Raw genomic sequence first — 25,073 nt, 5'->3', positions numbered from 1 at the left:
ATAGTATCTCTTAGTTGCATGTAGCTTTGACTCATTCATTTTGTTAAGGCTCTGGGTAGTAAAGTTTAAAGTAAGCTAGCTAACTTATTCTCTATGACTGTGACCACCGTACATATTTGAGGCAACTGGAACTAAAGCAAGCAGTAAGACAGAGGCTGAGTGTCCCTTCACTACAGTATGTTACTCCTGACGAGAGGTCATGCAGACTGTCCCAAGTCTAAATGCGAACTGCCTTTATGTTCCATGTGTACCTGACACCCTTGCCTGAGACAATTTCACCACGTTTTTTAGTGTCACCTGTTTTTTGACTACAAATCCTCCTTTGAGGTCAGGTTTGGAATTCTCCTCTTGGTGTTAGGTTGGTGCTCAAGAAACTTCAGATTTCTGGACTAGGGACACTCAGCTGACACACCTTCTTCACAGTTTTCTTCTAATAGCCAGAGCCTTTGATGTCAATATGGTGCTTCAACCCAGAAGGCAACATAAAACTGGGCACATGTGGGGACTAAGAAGTGTTTGTGAAACAGAAGCTGAACTTTGCTTTCCCAAACATGTTTTCAAAAGACGTTTATTTTAAACACACACAGAGCTGGATTTACAAATGCCTTTTAACCGTGTGGCGGGGAAGATTACACTGACTGCTTACACTGATCATTTCTTCCTCTCCACGGAGTCTATACTCATAAAGTCTTGTGGAGCATGAGGTGTGTCTTCCTTTACACCCATGTTGGCAGTAGTCCTTTACAACAATAACTGTGTGATGACCATTAAAGTCTTGCAGCTGTTGGTTTTCCTATCGGTGTCTTACAACCTGATATAAACAAAGAGCTCGTGAAATGACACGGACTTTGCCCTTTCTCATACAACTGTGTCTTAAGCTACTGCCCAACAGGGATACCCAACACTGTGCAGAGCTGTACAGACCAAGTGCATCAATGGGGTGCCAGTCCCCTCTGCAGGAGGTGTGGCCAGTGTGGCAGGGCCAGAAGCAAGAGCTGGCCACTGCTCCCCACTATTAATAAACTGATTGTCGTCTTCGTAGATGAGGTGCGTGTGAGTGCTTTAGCTCTATACTTCTCCTTACCACATTTGAAACTGAGTTCCAAGGCTACCTATTCTGTGAACAGAAGAGGGGTGGTGCTCACCACACTCCTACAAGAGGTCTCACAGCCCCTCCACCCCTCCTTCCTCCATACGCCCAATCCTGGTTTTCCTGGCTTAGGCAAATGCCACCGAGGGGCCCTCCATGCAGCCCTGACCAATGCCCTGAGCTGGGCTTAGGTATAAAAATGCCCCTTGTAAGAGTATCAATGACATAGTGCTCATTCAACACGACTAACAGATCATCATTTCCTTAAATGTCGATATCCCCTTCTAATATCATCCCAACATCCCTGCAGGAAATTTCTCTACTCTTCTGGCCATTTCTCTGTTCACGCTTGACTCTCCTGACTCTTACAAGAACAAATGGCCTGCATTTCCTGGGCTGTGCTGTGTCTTTTCCTCTCTGTCTCTGGTGGTACAGGGAATAGCCAGGCCAGTGCTCCACCACTGAGCTTTACCCCCACCTGCCTAGCATGTGTGAGGTCCAGCTCCAGCTCCAGCAAGGGAAAAACACTGATAAAACAATGCGGAAGTTCTTCATGTTTATTAAACCGTACTTACTGAGCATTCCTTCTAATTTGGTTGTGGCAGGTTCATTCACACTAAATATGTTTTCATTGTTTCTAAAGAAAGGAATAAGCTTTGTCACTGCACACATCAAGGTGACAGCCTCCCAAAAGTGCTGCTTTGGGCCAGTGTACAGGGCTGGAAGGCCTTTGGCCTGCCCTCCCTCCTGGCTTCACCCTTCCTTCTTTGGACTACACCAGACACGTGGCCATGAGTTTAAGCTTTCGCACTGCTGCTTTAGTTCTGGAGGCAAATGTCTATCTCTCCACCCATTCATCCATGTACCACCCACACTACATTCTCCAAAAATCTTCCACAGACTGGCCTACCCTACCTCCTTCCTTTGCTCCAGTGGCATTTTTATTCATAACCACAGATTTCCTGGGGATGCATACTGACTTCACTCGGGAGGGGCTTGGTAAGTGAAGAACATTCTAACACTCCCATGCCTGGGCTTTTGCTCAGTGTCATTTGTGGCCCTTGCCCCTTTAGCACCCATGGAACTGTGCGTAGTACTTACATCTTCTTTTTTTCTACCACGCCAAGTCTCACAAAGGCTGCTAAGGCATTTTTCTGCACGTCAGAAGATAGCACATCATAACACTGAGAGGCACCTGGGCGAAGGAGGAAGAGCTGGTGGACCCCTTGCTCTCCAGTAATAAAAGCCCCCTCCCCACAAGAGTGACTGACCTTGATCAAGAAGCTGACATGTAAACTTCCTCACTGCAGCCAAGTACTGCTTCTCAGTAAAGCGCTCTTCTTCTTCATGTAAGAGGTACTTGCAAATGATCTGATTTTAAGAGGACAATGAGGAACAGAGAGAAAGGGTGGCCAAACACAGGAGAACCATCAAAGACTTTCACCACCTTCTTAAAAAGTGGCACCTCCCAGTGGAGCAGAATGCAGACCCATTAAGGTGGAGCCCGAGAAACAAGGGAGAACTTTTAGGACATCTCTTCTAAGCTTCAGTTCATTTTTTTTTTTTTTTTAAGTTGTCAGAGGACCTTTATTTTATTCATTTACGTGCAGTGCTGAGAATTGAACCCAGTGCCTTGCACATTCTAGGCAGGTGCTCTGCACTGACCACAGCCCCAGCCCAGCTTCAGTTCATGTTTACAATTAGAATACAATGGTTTGTAATAATATCAATGTTTATTAAACATGACTTTGGCATTTTAGTCGGTTTGCAGGTTAACTACTACCAGCTTTGTATTTCATGCTACTTGAGAAAACAGGAGCCAGATGTTTATAACTTTGTCTTTTTCACTAAATAAACCCAACAATGTGCTAGGTCCTAAAACATTGGATGATTTCTACTATAGAAAGGGTAGAAGGGACACTGATCAAGCACCAAGTGTGAAGCTTTGTGCAAGGAGGCTGGTGGTGTCACCTCACGTGCCACAAGCATCCCTGTGCCAGGAAGCAGGTCTGGTGCCCCTGGGCAGGGCACACACTGAGCCCAGCCTGAGGCTTCTTCTCTCCAATACGCAGGGCTCCTGGGTTTGCATTTCCAACTCCCTCTCTCCTGAGCCCTGACCATTCCTACTGGGTGTCCACTGAGAGCTCTGACAAGCTCTTTAGATACCTGCATTTGAACTTTTCTTTCCCTTCCAACTTTGAGTAACATAAATGATCGACTCTATGCATCATTCGGATCTTGGGTCTTCCATTCACTAAGTGCTTATTATGTGTCAAACACTTTGCTACACACTAAGACCAAAAGACACAAGTCACAGCGTGACAACAGTGTTTGGGTAAAACTAAGGTTACACGAAGACTGTGCTCTAGGTCTCACTAAGCTGTCATTCTTTTGGTTCTGTGATGGACCAGGCCTTCTCCTCCTCCTCTAGACACCTGGGAGGTAACATCATTCACTGGGAAAAATCCCGGCCGGCCCACCAGAGCAATAATATGTGTGGAGTGGAAAAATCTTTTAATTTGATATCAGGGTCATAAAGAAGAACTTGCCAAATTTACATACCTGATAACATTCCACAAAAGGTTTAAAGAGTCCTACTAGAAATTCTAACACAGTCTTTCCTTTCTCTGTGACAAGGATGTCCCTTAAAGTCAACTGAATGGTCTCACTTTTACAAAGCAGGTAACAACCTTCTTCGAAGTCCTGGAAGGGAAAAGGGGAAGCCAGAATGTATCCGGGAATTTAGGTTCATGGGAATAGGCATCTCAACCCAGCATGAGCCCTCGGCCATGACACCAGCTAGTCACAGCCTCCCAGGACCACCTGGAAGCTCCAGAGTAGCACAAGAAAACCACTGGGCGGATGGACTTTCTTTCACTGTGCGCAGCCACACTCCTTAGTCTAACTAGCAAGTGTGTGCGAAGAGTCCCAAAGACACTTAAGAGTTGTGCTCATGGGGCTGGGATGTGGCTCAAGCGGTAGCACGCTCGCCTGGCATGCGTGCGGCCCGGGTTCGATCCTCAGCACCACATACAAACAATGATGTCGTGTCCGCCAAAAACTAAAAAATAAATATTAAAAATTCTCTCTCTCTCTCTCCTCTCTCTTTTAAAAAAAAAAGAGTTGTGCTCACACTCAAAGCTTGCTGGCATGCTTGCTCTCAAGTCCCACAGAATAAAACGAAGCCTGCTCTCCTTAGCACAGCAACCAAAGCCTGCACCACCTGTGTGTGTTCTACCACTGCCTACACCAGAGAACTAGCAGGCCCACTTGCTCAATTGCCCACACTGCCAGCAAGGCCACCTACTGCTCCTCTCCAGGCTGAGGCACCTGCCTGCCAGACTCATTCCAACACGTTGTGAGCAGAAAGGTGTGTGTAGACTTACAAACATCTACTGGAACAGCCATTTACAGAGCTGCACTAGTGGCTCCAGAAGGGACCCTCCTCACAAAGAATCCCTAGGTTATTCACTACTCATCACCATGCACTGTGCAGCTCTGGGTCTGCTGGACCGTGAGCGCCTGCGTTTCTCACCGTGTTGCCTGAGAATGTGCCTGCCTGCTTGCAGAACTCACGCGTGCACCCTGCTCTCCTGCTATGTGCAGACTTACCCTCAGTGTGCTTCCCGGAAGGAAGATGAACTCATCTGAAAACATGTCACGGAGGAAGCGGAAGCAGCTGTAGACATCCTCTGCAAATAAATTTGTTACATAAGATCACCAGGCTGCTTTTTAAACTTTCAGGGAGTATCAGGAAGTCCATGAAACCCCAAAATGCAGTCCTTCAAAGGCGCATTTTTAAAAATGTTTTTAGTTGTCAATGGATCTTTATTTTTATATGTGGTAATGAGAATCAAACTCAGTGTCTCACACATGCAAGGCAAGTGCTCTACCAATGAGCTATAGCCCTAGCCCCCAAAGGTGCATTTTTATGCATATAATAGGAAAGAATTAAGTCCCCTGTGGGAAGCCAGAATCAACCAGAACTTCACCTGCAGAGTAAACTAGTCTAGCACAGTTTTAATGTGCTAAATTACAAACAAGCTTCTAATAAGCCAGTCAGGTAACAAGGAAGATACCACAGTCCTTAGAAGCCTGAGACATCACTTCCCCTATGCCAAAGTCCCCATGGGGGAGAGAAACTGATTTCCTAGCTTCCCTCAACACTCATAGTCCTGCATCTTTACTATACCTGTGGTCTCTTCCCTGTGAAGGGAAAAAAAAGAAAGAAAACACCAATGGAACCCCAACTCTAGGCCCACTGCAGGCGGCTCTGGTGTGGGGCTTCCCCAGGGATCCTCATGCAGACCCCAGGTAGAGACCATGGCCTGGACTATAAGCTCCTGCCAATACGAGCTGTGCCTGACTCACTTCCCCGCTCCTCAGTGTAATGTGCACGCTGCTGCGCTGGTGTTCTGCTGGACAAGGGGCTGTCACAGCAGAACAGACCAGACCAGGACATGGGGCAAGTGTGCTCACATGCAGAGCCTTCTCTGAGCAATTACGCAACTCTGTAGGCCTAATTCTCACTTATAGTAGAAGATGTTTAGGTTAGGCAATTTCTAGGTCCTTCCAATTCTAAGTTTTTCTTTCTTTCTTTCTTTCTTTTTTTTTTTTTGGAGGTGGGGTCTTGCTGTATTGCCCAGGTGGGTCTCAGCCTTCTGAGCAGCTGGGACTACAGATGGGTACATGCTACTGTGCCCTCCAAATCTAGGACTCTAAGATAGATGACCACGTGTTTCAGGAGCAAAGCTAACTTCTGAGGGTGAAGGCCCCGCGTCCTGCCAGTGGTGTCCTTGCTGCGCACTATTGCTTCCTCTATGGAACTGCAATGCTAGGCTTCTTCTGAAGTTCAAGGACACGTTCCTGAAAGTTACCTTTCCTGAACCCAGGTGTCATCTGCAAGGCTACAGCTACTAAGGAAGGACGGACAAAAATGTTGAGCAACTGGTTCCTATAAGCTGAGCACATAAGCAGAGTGATATGCTGGAAAATGAGTCCATCGACCACTTCCGAGTCTCCGGAGTCCACGTTCAGAATCACCTGGTCTTTAACGAGGCTGGCAAGGTTGGAATGCAGAAGAATGCTGGACTGGACAACTTCCTCAGCAGGCTCATTATCTGCACACAAAGACAACATGTGTAAATGAGACAGGGTCTGCAGGGCAGGCCTGGCCTGAGAGCAGAGGCAGAGGCTGGGTTACTCTCTTACCAGCTGCGGTCAAGGTCAATGAAGGACAGTGGAAAGAAGACTTCATGTATGGAATCTTTCAGGACATGTACATAACACCATGTACCCTAAGACTGTCAGCCATTCTGAAGTACACATCAGTTCCCAATCTGAAAAATCAACACCTGCTATCTACTTCAGGAACCAAGGGCACAAAACATTTGCAAGAGCAAGTTACATGACTGGAAAAATCACACGCACATGGATTTAACAATACTAAGACACAAAGGTCTGTGATTGGTGCATGAGTACATTAAACATACTTCTTACAACCCACCCAGCTCCTAGCACCATGTCTCAGAGCACAGAGAGACATGTGTCTCTTCCCCACATCTAGCATCATTAGAGAGACAGACCCATCATGGTTCCTGTAGCTCATCACCCGACACTACCTTGGGCTTAAACATGGCCAAAAGGTAGTCACAGAAGCAGAATGCAGAGATGGTGATGTTTAACAGCAAGGGCAATTGTTTTACTATGAACCTCAGCCAGAGAGCTGGGTGTTAGGTTCTGCTGACGCTGCAGGGGAGGGACAAATGAAGGGTATGGCTTATATCCAGGGAATGAACACAAGGTCTCAGAGTAAAGGCCCATTCCTGGCTGGTATGTGGACTGCACAGACATGGCTGCTCATTCCAAGACTCTGAACTCGGTTCCCTTCAGTGGCCTCAATCACACTCATTCTTGATCAGCTTGTTCTCTCAGCTTGCTTAAGTTAATGGTATGTAGGAAATGATATTAAAAAGCTCCAGAGAACTGGAGATGCAGCTCAGTGGCCCAGTGCTTGATTGGCATGCAAAAGGCCCTGGGTTCAATCCCCAGCACTTGAAATAAATAAAGAAAGAAAGAAAGAAAGAAAGGCAGGCTCTAGATACGAGAATGCTTAGGACTGTGTGATAATTTGAGTAAAAAAGAACAAAGGAACTGAATATATGCTCTAAAAATAGGAAGCACAGTTGCTCTGGCCTCAGTACCTTGGATGTGACAGACTCTGTAATAACCAGGGTGGTGCAGTGTCAGTCAGCCACAGGTACTCTTATGCAGTCACGTACTTATCCTGTCTTCAAAAAGCAAGATGCCTTAGAGAGACCGGTGTCTATGTATTCACATGTCCCCAGGGCACATAGTTATAGGTCAACACTTTACCTGGCCCACTCACAACACCAAATACTTGCTACCTTGTATCATAATTTACACGCCCCTCACCTCCTACCAGACCATCACAATGCTGAGACAGATGTCACCTCCCTCTTTCCTCACTGGTGACAAGCACTGGACTTCCTGGCTCTTGTTAGGAATTCCTCCTGGACTCCTCTTTGCTGTGTGCCAGCTCAGCCACCACTGGGACTGGGTGTCCTCACTTCTCAGTTGGGCACAGGAGCCTCCTAACCTGTCTCCAGTCTCTTTCATGGAGGTCCATCTTTAGAGATGGTAGCCGGGTGTTTTCTAAAGGCCACTCTGTCTTTCTGCTTACATCCATTATGGCTTTCTGTAGCTGAGAGGTTTCAGTCCAGATCTGAGGCCCACAGGCCGAGGCAATCTAGCTGCCACCTACAGCCTTTTCTTCTGTTCACCCCACCCAGCAGCAGCTTTCTAACATGCAGGTCACCAGGTCACTGTTTTGCATTTGCTATCCCTGCGTGGATCAGGCACCACTCTCTGAGGAGCTCCTCTCCTGTCGAGGGGCTACAGAGCCACTCTGTGAAGTCTCCCTTCACCCATGGTATTCTCAGGCATTCTCAACAGTGTGTCCACAGCTCACTGACCCTACTGCTTGTTCACACATCTGATGTCGGCATGGTGAATGTACATAGGCAGTTAACTAGAAACAATTACCTGATTTAGAAAGGACTGCAATTCCATCTGCCATCTATATAATCTTAAATCAAAGAGACTGAAACAACTTCCACTAACTCTTGTTACATTCACCCCCAATTTCCAGCACAGCATTCAAAACCTGGACAAGGTTTTTGCCAAGCTGTTTTCATCTGAGAACTGCGTAAAGCTGGATAAGGCCAGCCCTTCAGTGTGTGCCACCCACAAGGCAAATGGGCTGCTAACATGAGGTCGTCTGAGAGAAGAAAGGACTCCTGTCCCTAGTCTCCACTCTGATGGGTACAAAGGGACAATGGTCCAGTCCTCAGGTGTTTATAGTCAGGGGGACATGACATGAAAATGCTTATGCTCGAGGGCTAACCTGCTGGGTTCCAGTCCTTGTGGGGTAAAAACAGACAAGGATCCTTTTCTCTGAAGGATGTTTAGCTCAGCTCTCACGCAGGTTTCTCACATATAGAATTCATTCCCAAATTAAGAGTGAAAGGCGAGCCTCCACACCACATACCAGGCCACAGGAGGAGCCCTCCGAAAGTCTGGGCCAAGCCCTTCAGCCACAGAGTCTTCTCCACCAGGGCATCGAAGTCCATACATGGCCGGTTCTGAAGCAGAACAGCAACTGCCAAGCTCCAAGGGCTCAGAACAAGGTTTTCAATTTGCAAAAGCTGCATTTTGTAGGCAACTTCAGTGACAAAAGCATGCATGTCCTCAGACTGTTTCTGCGGGATATATCTAGAAGGAAGGGACAGAACACATGGCAGATTTGCTACCCACACTCACGAGTGGGAGGACCCCTCGGAAGGCTGCTCATGCTACTGCCAACCAAATTCCTCAGGCCACCTGCAAGAAGTGTTCCTGGCTTTACCACAGTGTAATCTGCCCAGACATTTCCAGGACATGCTCTTGAAACAAAAGAAATACTCTTTTTTTTTTTTGGTACTGGGAATTGAACTCAGGGGTGCTTAACCACTGAGCCACATTCTCCAGCTCTTTTTTATATTTCATTTTGAGACACAGTCTCACTGAGTTGCTTAGCACCTTGCTTTTGCTGAGGCTGGCTTTGAACTCATGATATTTCTGTCTCAGCCTCCCAAGCTGCTGAGATTACAGGTATGCAACACTGTACCCAGTAGGAACTACTCTAAACTCCTAATTCCAGGGGGGGAGACTTTTGCTGATTTTTAAATAGTTCATATCACTTCTGTGAAAACCAATATCTCCCTGTAAAATGAATGGCCATCTCTGCAGAATCCTAGCACCATGAACATCTCTACTGTACACCACCCCTGTCAGGCTAACATCTTCACTGGACAGGCTGCTCAGTCTGGGAGCTTGAGTGCCTGCGACCCCATCCTCATCTGGGAGCTCCTCATGCTCGGATCACTGCAAGTGTACACAAGGCCTAAGAGCACAGGGTGGAGCCAAAAGAGATACGCGGGGCCTAACAGCAGCCACACAAGGGGCTTGATGAAAACTACGCCAGTAAGGGTCTTCTGTATAGGCCAGCTGGCCAACGTGAGGTCTAAAGAACGGGTGGCAGCAGGAAGCCCACAAACACTTGAGGTGACAATGCAGCTACTGGAGAGGCACAGCCCTGCTGGGGAACTCCGCCTCCTCAAGGACTTAATACGCTTTCTTGGGAACAGGGGCTCAGTCCCATGCGTGGCTATCACACACTCTTTTCTGGGATCAAACCAGTGCTCAGGACACATGCTGGCTGGACTTCAGCGGGCTCAATGGCTCCTACAGGTGCACTTGTTAACAGCAGCACTCTTCTTCCTAATGTTGAGAGAGTTCCCCTAAGAAGGCGATTGTATCTGATTACATATCTGACACATGTATCCTGTAGAGAATCAACTGTTAGCAAGCACAGATCATCTTCACTGAAGCCTTCCAATGACAAAAACGAAATGACGGGAAGGAGATTGATTGAATTATAACCTATACCTGTATGAATGTGGCATAATGAATCCCATCATTATGTAGAATTTTTGTAATGCACCGATAAAAATTATAAGTAAATAAATTAAAAGTTTTAATAAAAAAGGAAGAAAGAAAACGAAGCAGCACAGCTTCCCTGGTGATATGCTGTGTGCTCTCAGGTAAACCACAGTTCAGGCTTGGAGGCCATCAGCCCAGATCTCAATTCACACTGCTAGGTTTAACCCTCCTCTCTGCATCAGGTATCAAAACAGGCCTTGCACCTTGGAACCAAGTTATACGGGCTCCGACTCATCCTCCCAGCTGCCAGAGATCGAAGCGACACAGGGTCTCCGAAGTACACGTGGATGCTTCCAAAGTTTTCAGAGAGAATCTTTCTGGCTTTCAACAACCCCTAGTAGCATCATAATGGGGAAAGAAAAAAAAAGGAGTATACTTATAAGTCAGAACACATATAAATTGGGATATTCTCTCTACTTGATGAAAATCAAGTTGGGCCATTCTCACGTACAGTTGTAGATTCTTTTGGCTTCGGGACTCCTAGAAGTTCATATGCATAAAGAGTTTCTTCCAATATCTTATCATAACTGATGCTAATTGGGACAAGGTAGGTGTCAAAAACTTCTCTTTTAAAAAACGGCTCCATCACAATGTTCAGGAGACCTGTAAACATAGGGGAAAATGTTTTCTCATGCACACTGGGGAGTAGAGCACACAGGGGCATAAATAAAAGACAGCAAAAGTATGCACATATTCTAAGCCCAGGAACAGTTCCACTTATAGAAACAGTTACACTTACAAAGAAACAATCATCTTGTCAAAAAATTTTAAAAGTATCAAGTTCTATTTAGCAGTGATCAGAAAGTCACATCTAAATCCCTTGGGTCTGTACTTTTCTTTCTAATCTATAAGTGACCTACCAAATTTAGGAGTCAGTGTCTTGGCAGAGCGGCTCCTGGTCCCTTCGAGGAAAAATTCAACAGGAGCATAACCATTCTTTAAAGAGAAAACAAACAATCAAGACACAAAACCCATTGCCTACTCTCAAAATGACACCTTTTTTTTTTTCCTGGAACTGGGGATGGAACCCAGGGCCCTTGGCGCAAGCTAGACACGCGCTCTACCACTGAGCTCTATCCCCAGCCCCATAGGTCCTTCTTTTGATTCCTTTCCCCATGCCCTCCCAACCCTCTAAATAAATAAATGCTGCTCACAGCAACATGTAGATAAGGGAGCCACAGACTGCTGAGGCTTGGAATGTTCCTCAAGGGGGAAAACAGCTAAATGGTCTATTTAGAAATTCACAATTTGTAAAAGCAAAACAACCATCAGTGGAAAGAAAACTGAGCTTGAAAAAACCTGGCCATCACATGCATTTACCCGTAACATGGTCTTTACATATTCAGAGAACACCGCCCAGTAGAGTTTGTTGCCACCAAAGGTACGCCGCATGAAAAAGGCACCTGACATCCTCAGCAGCTCCCCAACCACTCTCATTCCCAGGAAGTCTGAAAAACAAAGGAAACTTTCTCAAGCCCTGAGCTTAGAGGCCATCAGATTACACATGACACATGGACAGTTATACTGAGACTGAGTTAATGAGAGGACAGCTCAGAACCACTGAAGAGAAGGGGTGCTTCAGCCAGAAGCTGCTGGGAGGCTCCATGTGCTGTGCCGACACCAGCTGGCAACAATAGGCCACAGCAGGGCAGCAGCAGCATCCCAGGCCCAGGTCCTTGGCCCCGCTTTGAACCAGATAACAAGGCCACCTCTGTCCTCACACCTGAAGAGCCAGGCCCACCTGCTCTCACCCCCACCCCAGCAGGTAAAAACACTGAACTACGTCCAGCAGGACAGATTACACAGAGAGGCAGCTCTACTAGCAGTTTTAAGACAGGTTTTCTCTTCTTTTTCCTTAATTTCCAAGTATCTTCCTCATATCTTTATTCAGATAAAAATGCTCAGGAAGTGCTTGAGTCCCAGCAGTTTTCACCTTACAGTTTTCTACATTTATCACCAAAGGTGAACACTTAAATCCCAGCTTTCCTGGTGGCCTTAAAAGGAAGCTGATAAAAGTAGGACTGCTAAGGCAGATATGTCATTTAAGAATCAATTCTACAGAAATAAAGTACTGATATATAAAGTTACAATACAACAACTTTGTAATAATGATCCTGCTAAATTATACACCCATGATACTGAACATTATACAGTATCAAAAGTAGTGCAATACAGAAGATGGAGTCTTACCTTAAGCCATATATAGAAATTAACTCAGTGCCTCAAAGACCTAAAGGTAAAGCTGAAGTGTAAGATTCTAAGGAAAACACAGGGAAAGTCTTCACGGCACTAAATTTGGCAATGATGTCTTGCATGGGACACCAAAAGCAAAGGGAACAGAAGAAAAATAAACTGGACTGTATCAAAATGTAAATGTCTGTGTATCCAAGATGTAATCAAGAGCAAAAAGGTAATGCAGGGAATGGGAGGCACCATTTACAAATCATCTATCTGGTAAAGGATTTGCAGAAAATATAAAGAACTTCTACAACTCAACAACAACCTAAAACAACCCAATTAAAAAATGGATAATGAACTTGAATAGAAACTTTTCCAAAGAAGTTACATAAATGGCCAAAAAGCATGGGAAAGGATGCTCAGCCTCATTGCTCACCAGGGAAATGCAAGTCAGAACCACAGTGCTGTTCATTCCATGCCTACTGGAAGTGGCACTACTGAAAACAAAACCCCATAAAGCAACAAGGACAGGCCAGGACATGGAGAAACCTGAACTGCCCTGGTGGAGCCATGTGGAAGCTCCTCAAGTTCGAATAAAGTTACCAGATGATCCAGCAATTCCACTCCTTGGTATATGTCTAACACAAATTAAATACAAGATCTTTTTTTTTTGTATGTTTTGGTTCTGGGGATTGAACACTCTGTGCTTTGCCACTGAGCTACAGCCCCCGTTTTTGTTTGTTTGTTTTGGAGACAAGTCCTACTGAGTTGCTTAAGGCCTTCTTGAGGCTGGCCTCAAACGTGCAATCTTCCTGCCTCAAGCCTCCCAAGTCACTGGGGTTACAGGAGTGTGCCACCATGCCCGACCTGAAAGCAGGGCCTTTTAAATTTTCTTTTGTGGGGGAGTATTAGAGATTGAACCCAGGGGAGCATTACCACTGAACTATACCCCAATCCTTTTATTTTGAGCCAAGTTCTCATCTGAGGCTCTGATGTGATCCTCCTGCCTCAGTCTCCTGAGTTACACGTGTGGCCACTGTACCTGGGAGCTGAAAGCAGGGTCTTGAACAGATAAGTGTCCTCCTATATCCACAGCAGTGTCATCTGCAATAGGCAGAAGGGAAAAGCAACCCAAGTATCCACTGGGGTGAAGGAATAAACTAACATGTCTATTCACACAAGGAATATTATTCAACCTTAGAAAGGAGGGACATTCTGACCAGACTATATGGGAGAAGCTTGAAAGGATGTGCGCCATCACATCACTGCAGGGGAGACCCTGGCACTTCCACCTGTGGGAACCACCAGAGCCGTCAAGTTCAGAGGAGACAGCAGAACAGTAGGTACCTGGGCTGGGAAGGAAGGATAAAGAGGTCCTGTTCTGTGGGTTTGGCTTCCGTGCTGCAAGGATGGACAATGTGGTGGCTGCATGACACAGTGAGTACACTTGACACCTCTTAATGTGGGCAAGATGGCAAGTTCATGTTATATGTATTTATTCACAAAAAATACATTCTAAAAGTTAGACCTGTTCATTTACCTAGATAGAGAACTATCAGTATATTATCAAATACAAAAGCCAGAAGGTAGTAACTACACATGGGTAGTACAATCACATTCTTCAAACTGAAACCAAAGAGCCCTGTGTGCCTGCACGCCTGTCTCCATCTGCCCAGAACAAGGAGCCAAGAGAGAAGGACCCACATCAGGCTGTCACACTCTGGGTCCTGAGAAGAGGCTGGGTTAACGTTGGCTTCCATACTCCAGCAGGGCTAGAACCATTCCTGTGAACATTTTAATCTATAAGGTTTAAAAAAAAAAAAAAAAAAAAAAAAGGAGCAGATGAGTACATACCCATTCCTGCTGCTATGACTGGCACAGGCAAGTCGTAGTTGTACAAAAGAAAAGAGAGCATCAGAAAGTCAATGTAACTCCGGTGACTAGGCAGCAGGACAACGGGGTGCTCCTGAATAGCGCGTTGAAGCTTGAAAAAATATCACATTTGGAATAATTTCAGTTATCACATTCTCTATGATTTTAAATCATACCTCAAATCAAAAATCAGGAGGACAAGTCTATGCTTAAAGGTAATACTAACCATGTTTTTGCCTTCACTACATACATACAAACTTCACCTGCTCTGACCAGATTAAGTATTATTTTGGAGTTCTAGTCAAACAATTTCACCCCATAAAAGAATATTAAATATATAAATTTTATGAATCAGAATAATAATTATGATCACAAGCATGTATTATTTGGGCATTTTATACACCAGTCATTTGACATTGATTTTCTAACATGTATTTGTAAGTAAGGTCTAAGCCTTTGCTTCCCTGTTGATCACATGGGCATGTACCTTATGAATGGTGGAGCTGAGGGTGAGACCCAGGTCAGCCTGCCTTATACAACCAACCCAAGTCAGCTGCAGTGGTGCATGCCTATGATTCCAGCAACACAGGAGGCTGAGGCAGGAGGACTGCAAGTTTGAGGCCAGCCTCAGCAACTTGGCAAGGCCCTGAACAACTTAGTGAGACCCTGTCTCAAAATAAAAAAATAGTACTGGAGATGTGGCTCAGTAGTTAAGTACCCCTGGGTTCAATCCCTAGGACTGAAAAGAGCTAACCTGAACTGTTGCCCTGGCCTGGGGGCTTACAGCAGCAGAAAGCAAGGCTTCTCTGGGAGAGATTTAACAGGGGCTTTCATAAGTGTTTTTGTTTTGTTGTAGTACTGGGCATTTAACTCAGGGGTGCTCTGCCATTGAGCTTAATCTCCAGCCCTTTTTTATTTGAGACACAGTCTCACTTAGTTGCTAAAGCTGGCCTTGAACTTGCAATCCTCCTGTCTCAAGTCTCTCGAGTTGCTGGGATTACAGGTGTGCATCACCACAGTCAGCAGGATTTATAAATGATTAGGACAAAATAATAGGAATATTTCTCTATGTATGTCTGCCTGGAGAATGGGCATCACACAGTTGGGAGAGACACTTGAGATTCCAGATATATTCAGGTCATAGACTCAAACACAGTCACTGGTATCAATTTGTTACCTGTTTTTCTGAAATCTAAACATAATGAACCAAGGCAGGTAATTTGTGATTGGTAAAACACAGCTTGCCCTGGGCCCAAACACTACACCAAACATTGTTTGACAGACCCAGAGACTAAGTCAGTGATATCAAAAAGAATCATGGGAGAAAAAAATTCTTGACAGGAAAGCAGACAATCAAATACAGGCACAACATTAAAAGGCAGGAGGAAAAGGCAAAGGAAGATTAAGAGGTTTCCTAGGAGAAAACAAGCATTAAAAAACAAGGGAGTGGGGGGGCTGGGGTTGTGGCTCAGTGGGTGAGTGCTCGCCTAGCATGCATGAGGCACTGGGTTCGATCCTCAGCACCAAATAGAAATAAAATAAATATTAAAAAAACAAAACAAAACAAAACAAAAAACACAAGTGAGTGAGCAGAACATTTACAAGGAAAGCTCTTCCTTACAGGAAAAGGCAAGCTTCCCAATAGCACCAGCAAGGGAAGGACCACTAGGCAGTTTTCAGAGCAATGCAGTCCAGGCAAAACCAAGCAGTGGATGCACACCTAGTGGGCAGTCGGACAGTCGTCCTGGAAACAGGACGGTGACTGTTTCCAAAATCCCTCAAGATGCTTACTGTGGACAGAGGGAAAGTAGAAACTCTATAGTGGAGAAACTCGGGAGGCATGGCCTCAACCAAGTGATGAGGGACACCCCGTGAGGAACAGTACAGATGTGCAGAGGAGAACCCAGCATCGCCTCTAAGGTATTCCTGCCCAAAGTGCACCCCTGAGCCCACTATGGAGGGACACAGTTCATGTCTAACCCAAGGGATACTGACATAACTGGTCTCTGCTGGGAACAGCATGACACCCAGAGACACAAGCAAAAACACTGAGAACTTGTTCTGGATCAATGAACTTGAAGGAGAGGGGAGGCTGGACATAGCCCACACCCTAAGGCTTCTCTGGCTCTGCAGGACATGAGTGTGAGGAGTGCCAACGGCAGCTGTGAGGTCCACTTCACAAGTGCCATGTCCTGACTGATTCATGTTGGTAACTGTACCATAAGAGAACGACTTTAATTATATGAAAAACATTGGCAAACAGGATAAAGAAAATGTTGGAGAGGAGTCCGGGTGAAATATAGACAAAATTCTTTGTATTATATGTCTAACTTCTGTGAACATGGGATGTTGATTGGTCTGAAAGTCGTGCTTGACCAAGTACATTAGTTTGAAATCAGGAGTTTAGAGCTAAAAGGAGGAAGGCAAAACCAAGCCCAAAGAATCACATCCTCTTCTGCCACACTGATGCCTGGTACCTGGACCCTCAGCACCTGCCAGCTCAGGAGATGCCCGAGTTGTTACCAGGGTACAGAAGGGCTGGGTCTAAGTCAGTACTTACCTTCTGAATGCCTTCTTCATTCACACACACCTTCGAGAAAATCTGTTTAAATATTTTACTCAAGGCGAAGGCAAAAAACCGAATGACTCCCAAACGCAGCTTATGGCTCATCTCATCCAGGATCTCACACGCTTCCTCCCGGAGGACATCGACAGACTGGAGAGACTCCGTGGAGAGCTGGAAGGAGAGGGACGCAGAGATAAGCCAGAACTCTATTCCAACCAGTATAGCTAGCTTCAAATGGACCAGGATTATACAACTCCAAGATGATGTGTTTTCTTCTTGTTTTAAATTGACATAGTGTTTTTTCCAACACAGTGAAGCAGATAAATGGTCTTATTTTTTCCTCTTTTGGAAGAAAATCACTTTACTTTAATTAATTCACAAAGAATAACACTAAAACAGCCAGTTTAAGGAGGGCACACAAACATTTTCCCATCCCCCAATTCTGTGTCAACTCAGTGACCAGAGCACCCTTTTCCACTGCCATTCAGAAACAGTGACGCTATAAAGTGAGGTTTTACACTTCACACTTCCATCTCCCATGATACCTTCATACTAAAGTAAGTTGGTCATCGGAGCCAACTTTCCATTTCTTTGACTTGAACTTCTTGATGAGAAGAGTCCACCTGCAGTTCTGCAGTGTCTTAGTACCTCACTGAAACCCTCACAGGGCTTAACATCACCCTGATTCTGGACACATTTCAAAAATTGTTTTATCTCATAAAAGCAAGAGCCCCCCATGCTGCTGCTATGCTGGCTGGCTCCCTGAGGCCCTGGTAAGTGATAGCACAGCCCAGCGTGTGCTCCACAGCCACATCCACTGCAGGAGCAGGAGAACAACCTGCAGGTGGTGGGGTTGCTGCTGGAGCTGGCCTGGGCGCAGCTCTTATCCAGCAGGCCAGGCTGGCTGGGGGGCCACAGGCCAGGTGTGGTCCCAGCTTTTACGCAGCATGTTAAGCATGAGGCAGCTGTGTCCAGAGTGCAAACCTGAATGAGCTCATGTAGGTAAGTTTAAAGGCTAGAAATGTGAAGAGAATCAGCATTCCAGAGAAAGGAGCCAGGCAGGAGACCAGGCCCACATAATGGCTGCCGCTTACAGTTCTCTGACCCCAGACAGGAAGACAGAAGAGGAAGGGCTGATTCCACCACCATGCCTCCAGTACGCAGTGCCTCCCTCTCCGTTGGCAGGCTGACATTGGCTGTTTTACCATCATTTGGCGAAGATGAGAAATGAATTTTTGGAATACAGGGGCTTTGAAGTCTGATCCTGGCTTCAGTTCTCCCCACGAGTGCACATCAGACCCCACCCTTCCTTTTCCTTGTCATTGGTGGCTCCTTGAAACCAATCCAGGTTCTTCTGAGGCCAGGGAAGTTGGAATTCTGCAAATCTGTGGTATCAACCAGCAAGGCAGGCATATTTGGTACAGAGAAATCTGGCTGGTTTGGGAGATCTGTTCTATGATTTGCCTAAGATTGCAAAGTGCTAATTCTATCTGAGGGCCACCCCCCCACTCCGCCCCCACAGAGGTTCTGGCTGACTTGAGCTATTTATAGCTATGAAGATTACTTGTGACTTGTTGTGATGTACTGTGGCCTATGCATCTGAAAGCATACCCTAATGGCTGCTCTAGGCATCCTGTTAGCTGTGTTATGGCCATTGACTTGATGAAGGCTAAACTAGTTTAATATAATTGTTTTACGAGTTCTTTTAGTTTGATTTTTTGTTTGATTGGCTTTAAAGAAACTGAAAAAAAAAAAATCTGATGGCTGTAGCCATAGTCTTAATCAAAATTTATAAATCTTCCTAGGTGTGGTGATGCATGTCAGTAATTCCAGCGCTTGGGAGGTTGAGGCAGCAGGGTCAGAAGGAGCACAAGTTCAAGACCAGCCTGGGCAACTTAGCAAGACGGAAAGGGAAAGGGAAAGGGGATGAAACTCAGTGGTAGAGCACCTGAGTAAAATCCCCAGCAACCCCCACACTTAAAATAACTACAAAAGATGTAGCAATACAAGGTTCCCCATGTCTAGTAACAATAAGATCACGGCAGAGCCAAGAGGTGCCCATGCCTGGTGACACTGCAGCTGTCCAGAGGTCCTAGCACAATGCATGGCTCCCAGTCTGTGAAGATACTGGAGCAAGTAAACAGAAACCAGGAACCGAGAGCAGGCAGCTCCAGGGGCTCCTGCCTAATGATGCCTAATGGTAGCTCCTATGTCCCTGGTTTATGTACTTAGTATGCTCCACTTTTTACTGTTATTTTTACAGTGTATTTCTCCTACTTGTTTAGAAAAAAATAAAAAGATACTGTAAAATAGCACATGTGGGACTGGGGTGAGGATCATGGTGAACGCTTGTCCAGCATGTGCGAGGCCCAGGTTCCAGCTCAGCACCACATACACAAGAGGACTTAGCCTTGTGCTATTTTGCTTTTTGTGGGCCTTGGAGCAACAGGCTCCACCATGTGCGTTCACCATGAGTCCAGCTATGGAGGAGGTACACGCTACAATGTTCCTTACAACAATGAAACTGCCTACCAACACACCTGTCCAAACCCAGCCTCTTTTTTTTTGGTACCAGGGACTGAACTCAGGGGCACTCGGCCACTAAGCCACATCTTCAGTCCTACTTCGTATTTTATTTAGAGACAGGGTCTCACTGAGTTGCTTAGCACCTCATTGTTGCTGAGGCTGGCTTTGAACTCGAAATTCTCCTGCCTCAGTCTCCCAAGCCGTGGAGATTACAGGTGTGCACCACTGTGCCCAGCTCCATGAGGGGGTTTTTATTCATGAGGAAATCTGACTTCACTTGTGAAATAGGCATAACCAGAGAAAACAGGTAGCTTCTCTGATACATAAGGCCAATCAAAACAAAGGGATTAGGAGCACAAGTCAACATCCAAATCAAAAGAGAAATCAGAGGGTGGAGAGAACATTCCCCAGGCCATGAACCAGATTAAACTGATGGCCAGCCCTGTGTGTTCCCTAACCAGGCCCAAGTCCGCAGTGACAGACTGATGCCCTTGAGGCTGTTGCTGACCTGTGCTCTGTCCTGCCCGATCCTCAGGACCATAGCTATACAAATGGCACAGAAGGCCTGGCCGTTAGTGGTGTGGGCCTCCTTTGCTCCGTGGCTCCATTTTCTTTTAAATGAGATCTGAAAGATGATTCAGGTTTGTCCAGTGAAGTGGGTGAAGAAAGTTCTAGTAGAGCAGATCATTATAGCTACAAACCTCCATGTTAGAATACCTATGGAACTCTGAGAAATGCCTGTGCCCGTGTCCATGCCAGCTCAGTTAACAACGTCAGTGAGAGGGAACCTGCAGCAGGAGTGTTTCAAAGAGCCCAGATTCCAAAGAATAGCAAAGTTTGGAAGATGCCAGTGTGATTTAAGAGAGAATATGTACTAAGGGAACACGCATTAAGAGAATGTGTACTTTCACATACTAAAAATAGCTCAAAACAAAGAACAAAGAGAGGATGACGATAAGCTTTTAGCCTGGAGAGGTGAGTGGGGGCGGTCAGGTAGGGCTTTGTTGGCCTGTGCTGTGAAGCCGTCAAAGGCTCTTGAGGTAGAGTGAGAGTGCACTGGAGTGCCCTCAGAACACTGAAGACAGGAAGTGCTCATGGGACTCTTGCAGTAGTCCCCAGGTGCCACTATCATTGCCTGCACTGGGGTACAGGAATGGACAGGAATGGACAGGCTTCAGAGATTGAGAGGTGAAGCTGATCTTTTTTGGTGGCTGTATGGGTACAGGAAGGAAGGAAAGAATGAAGGAAGTGGAGCTGTTCAGTGGGAAAGGAACTTAGACCAGAGAACAGGACTGGGAAGGGAGCAAGGCTCGCTCTGGATGTGTGATCTGAAGACCTCAGAAGGAAGGTGTTCCATAGACAAGATGACATTGTTAACTGATTTGGCATGGACACAGCCACAGGCGTTTCTCAGAGCTCCACAGGTATTCTAACACGGAGCCATAATGATCTGCTCTACTAGAACTTTCTTCACCCACTTCACTGGAAAAACCTGAATCATCTTTCAGATCTCATTTAAAAGTAAAATCACTTCCCTGACTCTCCACACCAAATTAACAGTCCTTATAACTATTTAGTGTCCTTGGATCTTGGGCCACCGCTAGTGTGCCCTGAACTGAATTTCACTGTAACTGTGTGACCATCATTGTTCCCTGCCAGCCTAGACACTGCATCAGGTGGCGGCAGTTCTCAGTGTCTAGGAAAGAAGCAAACACACATTATAGGATGACAGGTATTTGGTGAATGTGCTGAATATAGCTAAACCTTAAAGAATACATTCGAAAGAAGGAACTGGTTACGATGAACAAGTCTGGCTGTGACCAAAGGACTCACCTGCTTAATGACATAATGAATCTCTTCAGAACTGAGAACACTGTATTTAATATCGCTTGGCTTGCAAGGAGTAATTCCCTTATAGACAAGAGGCGTATAGCACTTCATCGCAAACTTCAAGTCACTGACATGTCTCCTCTCCTCTAAGATATCTTCAAAATCATCCCACTTTTTAAGCTCTTTCTGTGAATAAGGCAAATCAAAGAAAGTAATGAGCACATACTATAAAACAAATAGGACAAATTAGGGATGACATAGGAAAGGTTTCACCTTTACCAAATATTTATTCCATGGCCTCTGGACAAAAGAATTGAGTGTTCTGACGTTAGGTTTTCATACACTAAGAAAAAGAAATGTGGGGCTGGGTTTGTGGCTCAGTGGTAGAGCGCTTGCCTAGCATGTGCTAGGCCCTGGGTTCGATCCTCAGCGCCACATAAAAATAAATAGAATGAAGGTATTGTGTACAACTACAACTAAAAAATATTTTTTAAAAAAGAAATGTAATAATTATTAGAATCAATACATCAATATTTAATTTTTATCATATTTTTGGTAGAGCCAGTACCCCTTTGGGAAACTTAACAAAAACTGCAGAGACAAGATTAAGCTCCAGAATTATCTCATCAGTTTTGCAATTATATCACATTGACAGACTTTCATCTGCCTCTACTTAGCTTTAAAAATTAAACCAAAATATATTAAGAACCCGCATTTGATATATTTGGGCTTATGTCAAATAAGCCCATACAAGTGCAAAGAAAATGGAAGATCTCTCAATCTCTCAAGAAGAAAGGGCCCACACGAGCTCTGACAAAGGGTCTGTGCTACTGTGGCCATGTCCGCTCAACTGCCGTAGCTTGGCTTCTCTCCACCCAGCCAGCCCCCAGCGCAGCTCTTAGAAGCCTACCAATGACTCTTAGACTGCTAGTTTTAAAAAGACGTCCTCCGATTGTGAAAGTAAGAGTGGTGGTGATATTCTCAGCTAGCATGTCTAAGTTGCTCACTGTTTGTGAGGACTCTTCTAACAGCTCTGAACAGAGGGGCAAGCCTCCCAACAAACCCAGGAGGGGCTGGTGTTCTCAGTCCCAGCTTACAAGGGGACTCAGGCATGCAGAGGTGGACTTAGGTGGACTTTCCTCAGGCCAACTCCTGACTACCTCCAGGGCCTGATCATGAAAATCTGGAAACACAGTAACACATATAAAAATAGAAATTGCTCCCAATCTTATGACCCAGGAACAACCTGCTCACAACATGTAAGAGTTTTCTTATTGTTTTTATTCAAAACAGGAACCATACAGTTTACCTCTGTTTTCAACTCAGAGTACTGTTTTAAAGCACTTCAGTGGCCGCACAATTATCATGTTCCCTAAATACTTAAAATAGTTTTTCAAATTACCAAAGCAACATATGTTCATTATAAAAATTTAGAATATACAAGCATAGAAAAAGAATTAAAATCACCTAGAGTCCTATGATCCAGAGACACTTTCATGAATTCGTTTTCTCTAAATGCACAGATGGACACATTCTTTCCTTGCCAGATACACACTGGGACTTGCAATGTGTTTCTTTTCATTTAATGTCATTAAATATTGCTCCATGCCATTTAAATTCCTTCCTTTCTTTTTTGTCTGGGAACCAAACCCAAGTGCCTGTGCATGCTAGCCAAACACTTTACTACAAAGCTATATCCACAGCCCATCTTTTATTATGTTGTTGTTCTTGTTATTATGAGGATTGAACCCAGTGGTGCTTTTACGGATGAGCTACATCCCCAGCCTATTTATTTATTTGTTTGTTTGTTTATAGACAGGGCTTTACTAAGTTGCCAAGGCTGGCTTCAAACTTGTGATCCTCCTACCTCAGTCTCCCAAGTAGCTAGGATTACAGGTGTATGCCACCATGCCCAGCAATATCACTATTTTTAATGTTAAAAATTTATATAATTTTTCACTCCTTGCTATATACAAAAACACACATTCTTAGCCCCCAGCCCCAACATCCTTCTTTCAGTGAACCCTTCCATCCTGGCCTCTTCCAGCTTTCATTCTGCCAGCCTCCTCTACTGTGTAACACCATTATCTAGTGCTCCCTCTCCCTGCCCATTTCAAAGTGTCTAGCAATTTCCCTGCTTTGGTTTTTAATTCATGGCTCTCTGTCACAGTAGAAAAATCTACCTTGCTTCTCTAATCCAGTGACTCTCAACCTATGGGAAGTTTTCCCCTCAAAACTACAAATGTGTGTTCTTTCCCCCACCTCCCTCAGTCAGTCTCCTCCTCCAATCCCCTCTACCCATCCTCCTCACAGTGTTGGGCATGGGCACATACTTCCCGGCCTTCTGGCCCAGCTTCTCCTGCCTCTCAGTGCACACACTTGGTTGCCACACTCATCTGGCCTTTCCCAAAGGAACTCATTGCTCTGTAAGATCTTTAACTCCATCTTGTTCCTAAGATCTCAGTCTCCAGGTCCCTGTCATCTGCAGCCTTCTGTATCACTCTAGTGCCCCCCAACCTCGCCCTTTCTGTCCGGTCCTAACCTGGCTTTGAGCATGCACCCTGTCCACTCAGCAACCCACCACTGCCCTGGTCATCTCTCAGTGCAGCTTCAGCCCTTTCCTTCAACAGCCCCTCTGCTGAGCTCACCCGTCCTCTGCATCCACTGCCTCTGTGCTCTTCTCAAGAGAGTTCTAATCAGATTCAACCCTATCATGCCACGGTACCCATCAACCACTCCTGGGAGAGGGAACTGCACTGCCTACTGTGCTTCCTTGCTTGCACCTGGCCTTATACATCTGCCCATCTGTTCCTGTCATCCCTGCATAGGCACCCCTTCTTCTATGAAGGCTCCCCCTGAGTTCCACCTGGAATTACTGACACCTCCTCATGTGGACTTCTTCAGCTACAATCTATGTCTATTACAATATGTATCCCACACACTGTGATTGTCAGTATGTCTTGTCTCAATACTACAGCATAATTATCTTGAGATAAGATGGCCTATTTCTTTATCTTTCCAGCATCTGGGCACGGTGCTGGAATTCTGGTGTAAAATTGAAGTCACTGCAACATATCACACACTCTTGCTTATAAGCCATTAATAAGGAACAGATCTATCACCTCAGTTAGACTGCAACAAACTATCATCATGTAATTTGAGGGTCAAAAGGGATCTTGAAACTTTCCATTTAGTGGTCCTGGGAATAGAAAGAGAAAAGGATCAGGATCAACTGGGAACACATGGAGGGCAGAGCATTCAGGACACCAAGAGCAGCAAAAACAGGCACTTTAAGAAAGCCTGCAAAAGGGCTGGAGTTGTGGCTCAGCGGTAGAGCGCTCAACCAGGACATGTGGAGCCTTGGGTTCAAACCTCAGCACCACATAAAAACTAAATGAATAAATTAAAGGTACTGTGTCCAACTACAACTAAATAATAAATATTAAAAAAAAAAAAAGAGGGGCTGGGGTTGTGGCTCAAAGGTACAGCGCTTGCCTAGCATGTGCGAGGCCCACATATAAATAAATAAATACAATGAAGTTATTGTGTCCAACTACAACTAAAAAAAAAAAAAAAAAAAAAAAAGCCTGCAAAAGAGGATCAGCAGCAACTTTTGCACATTTCTGTTACCTGCAGGGCCAAGTCCACACCCCTCTTGCCTTATTACCCCAGCTTTTCATGACCCCTACCACTTCCTCTCTTTGATAGTCTTGCTGTAGACATGCAATTCCCTAAACAAAGTACGCTATTTCAGGGCTCTCCAGACCTCTGTTCAAGTTAACACCTCGGCAAAAGAGCATTCGTCCTTACATATTTGAGCACAACTGTAAGCTTGGCTTTGTGGTTTGTGTTGGGGACAGAGTGGTGATCAAAACAATCTCTCTTATAAGTAATCAGTGCATGGCGGTACCAGCGATTGAGAGAAGCATGGATTTTCAAAATGGTACT

The 25,073-nt window shown here is 45.3% G+C and overlaps 1 protein-coding gene across 2 annotated transcripts in view; it reads right to left on the bottom strand.

The window, feature by feature from the left end:
* Positions 1-550: 550 nt before the first annotated feature.
* Positions 551-25,073, bottom strand: part of Gnpat (glyceronephosphate O-acyltransferase) — a 27,916-nt gene continuing 3,393 nt past the window's right edge. For both annotated transcript variants that reach the window (XM_077105122.1, XM_077105123.1), the window contains exons 2-16: positions 21,129-21,311; positions 16,764-16,940; positions 14,186-14,315; positions 11,474-11,601; positions 11,014-11,089; positions 10,605-10,756; positions 10,357-10,487; positions 8,661-8,884; positions 5,968-6,210; positions 4,703-4,782; positions 3,653-3,793; positions 2,362-2,461; positions 2,192-2,285; positions 1,666-1,727; positions 551-811 (exon numbers count right to left, since the gene is read on the bottom strand). In XM_077105122.1, coding sequence (XP_076961237.1) covers positions 768-811; positions 1,666-1,727; positions 2,192-2,285; positions 2,362-2,461; positions 3,653-3,793; positions 4,703-4,782; positions 5,968-6,210; positions 8,661-8,884; positions 10,357-10,487; positions 10,605-10,756; positions 11,014-11,089; positions 11,474-11,601; positions 14,186-14,315; positions 16,764-16,940; positions 21,129-21,311 — 1,965 coding nt within the window. In that variant the 3' untranslated portion in view covers positions 551-767. The remainder of the gene's footprint in view (positions 812-1,665; positions 1,728-2,191; positions 2,286-2,361; positions 2,462-3,652; positions 3,794-4,702; positions 4,783-5,967; positions 6,211-8,660; positions 8,885-10,356; positions 10,488-10,604; positions 10,757-11,013; positions 11,090-11,473; positions 11,602-14,185; positions 14,316-16,763; positions 16,941-21,128; positions 21,312-25,073) is intronic.

Source organism: Callospermophilus lateralis, chromosome 13 (assembly GCF_048772815.1).
Source record: "Callospermophilus lateralis isolate mCalLat2 chromosome 13, mCalLat2.hap1, whole genome shotgun sequence".
Classification (NCBI taxonomy): domain Eukaryota; kingdom Metazoa; phylum Chordata; class Mammalia; order Rodentia; family Sciuridae; genus Callospermophilus; species Callospermophilus lateralis.
This window is presented reverse-complemented; position numbering and strand designations above follow the sequence as displayed.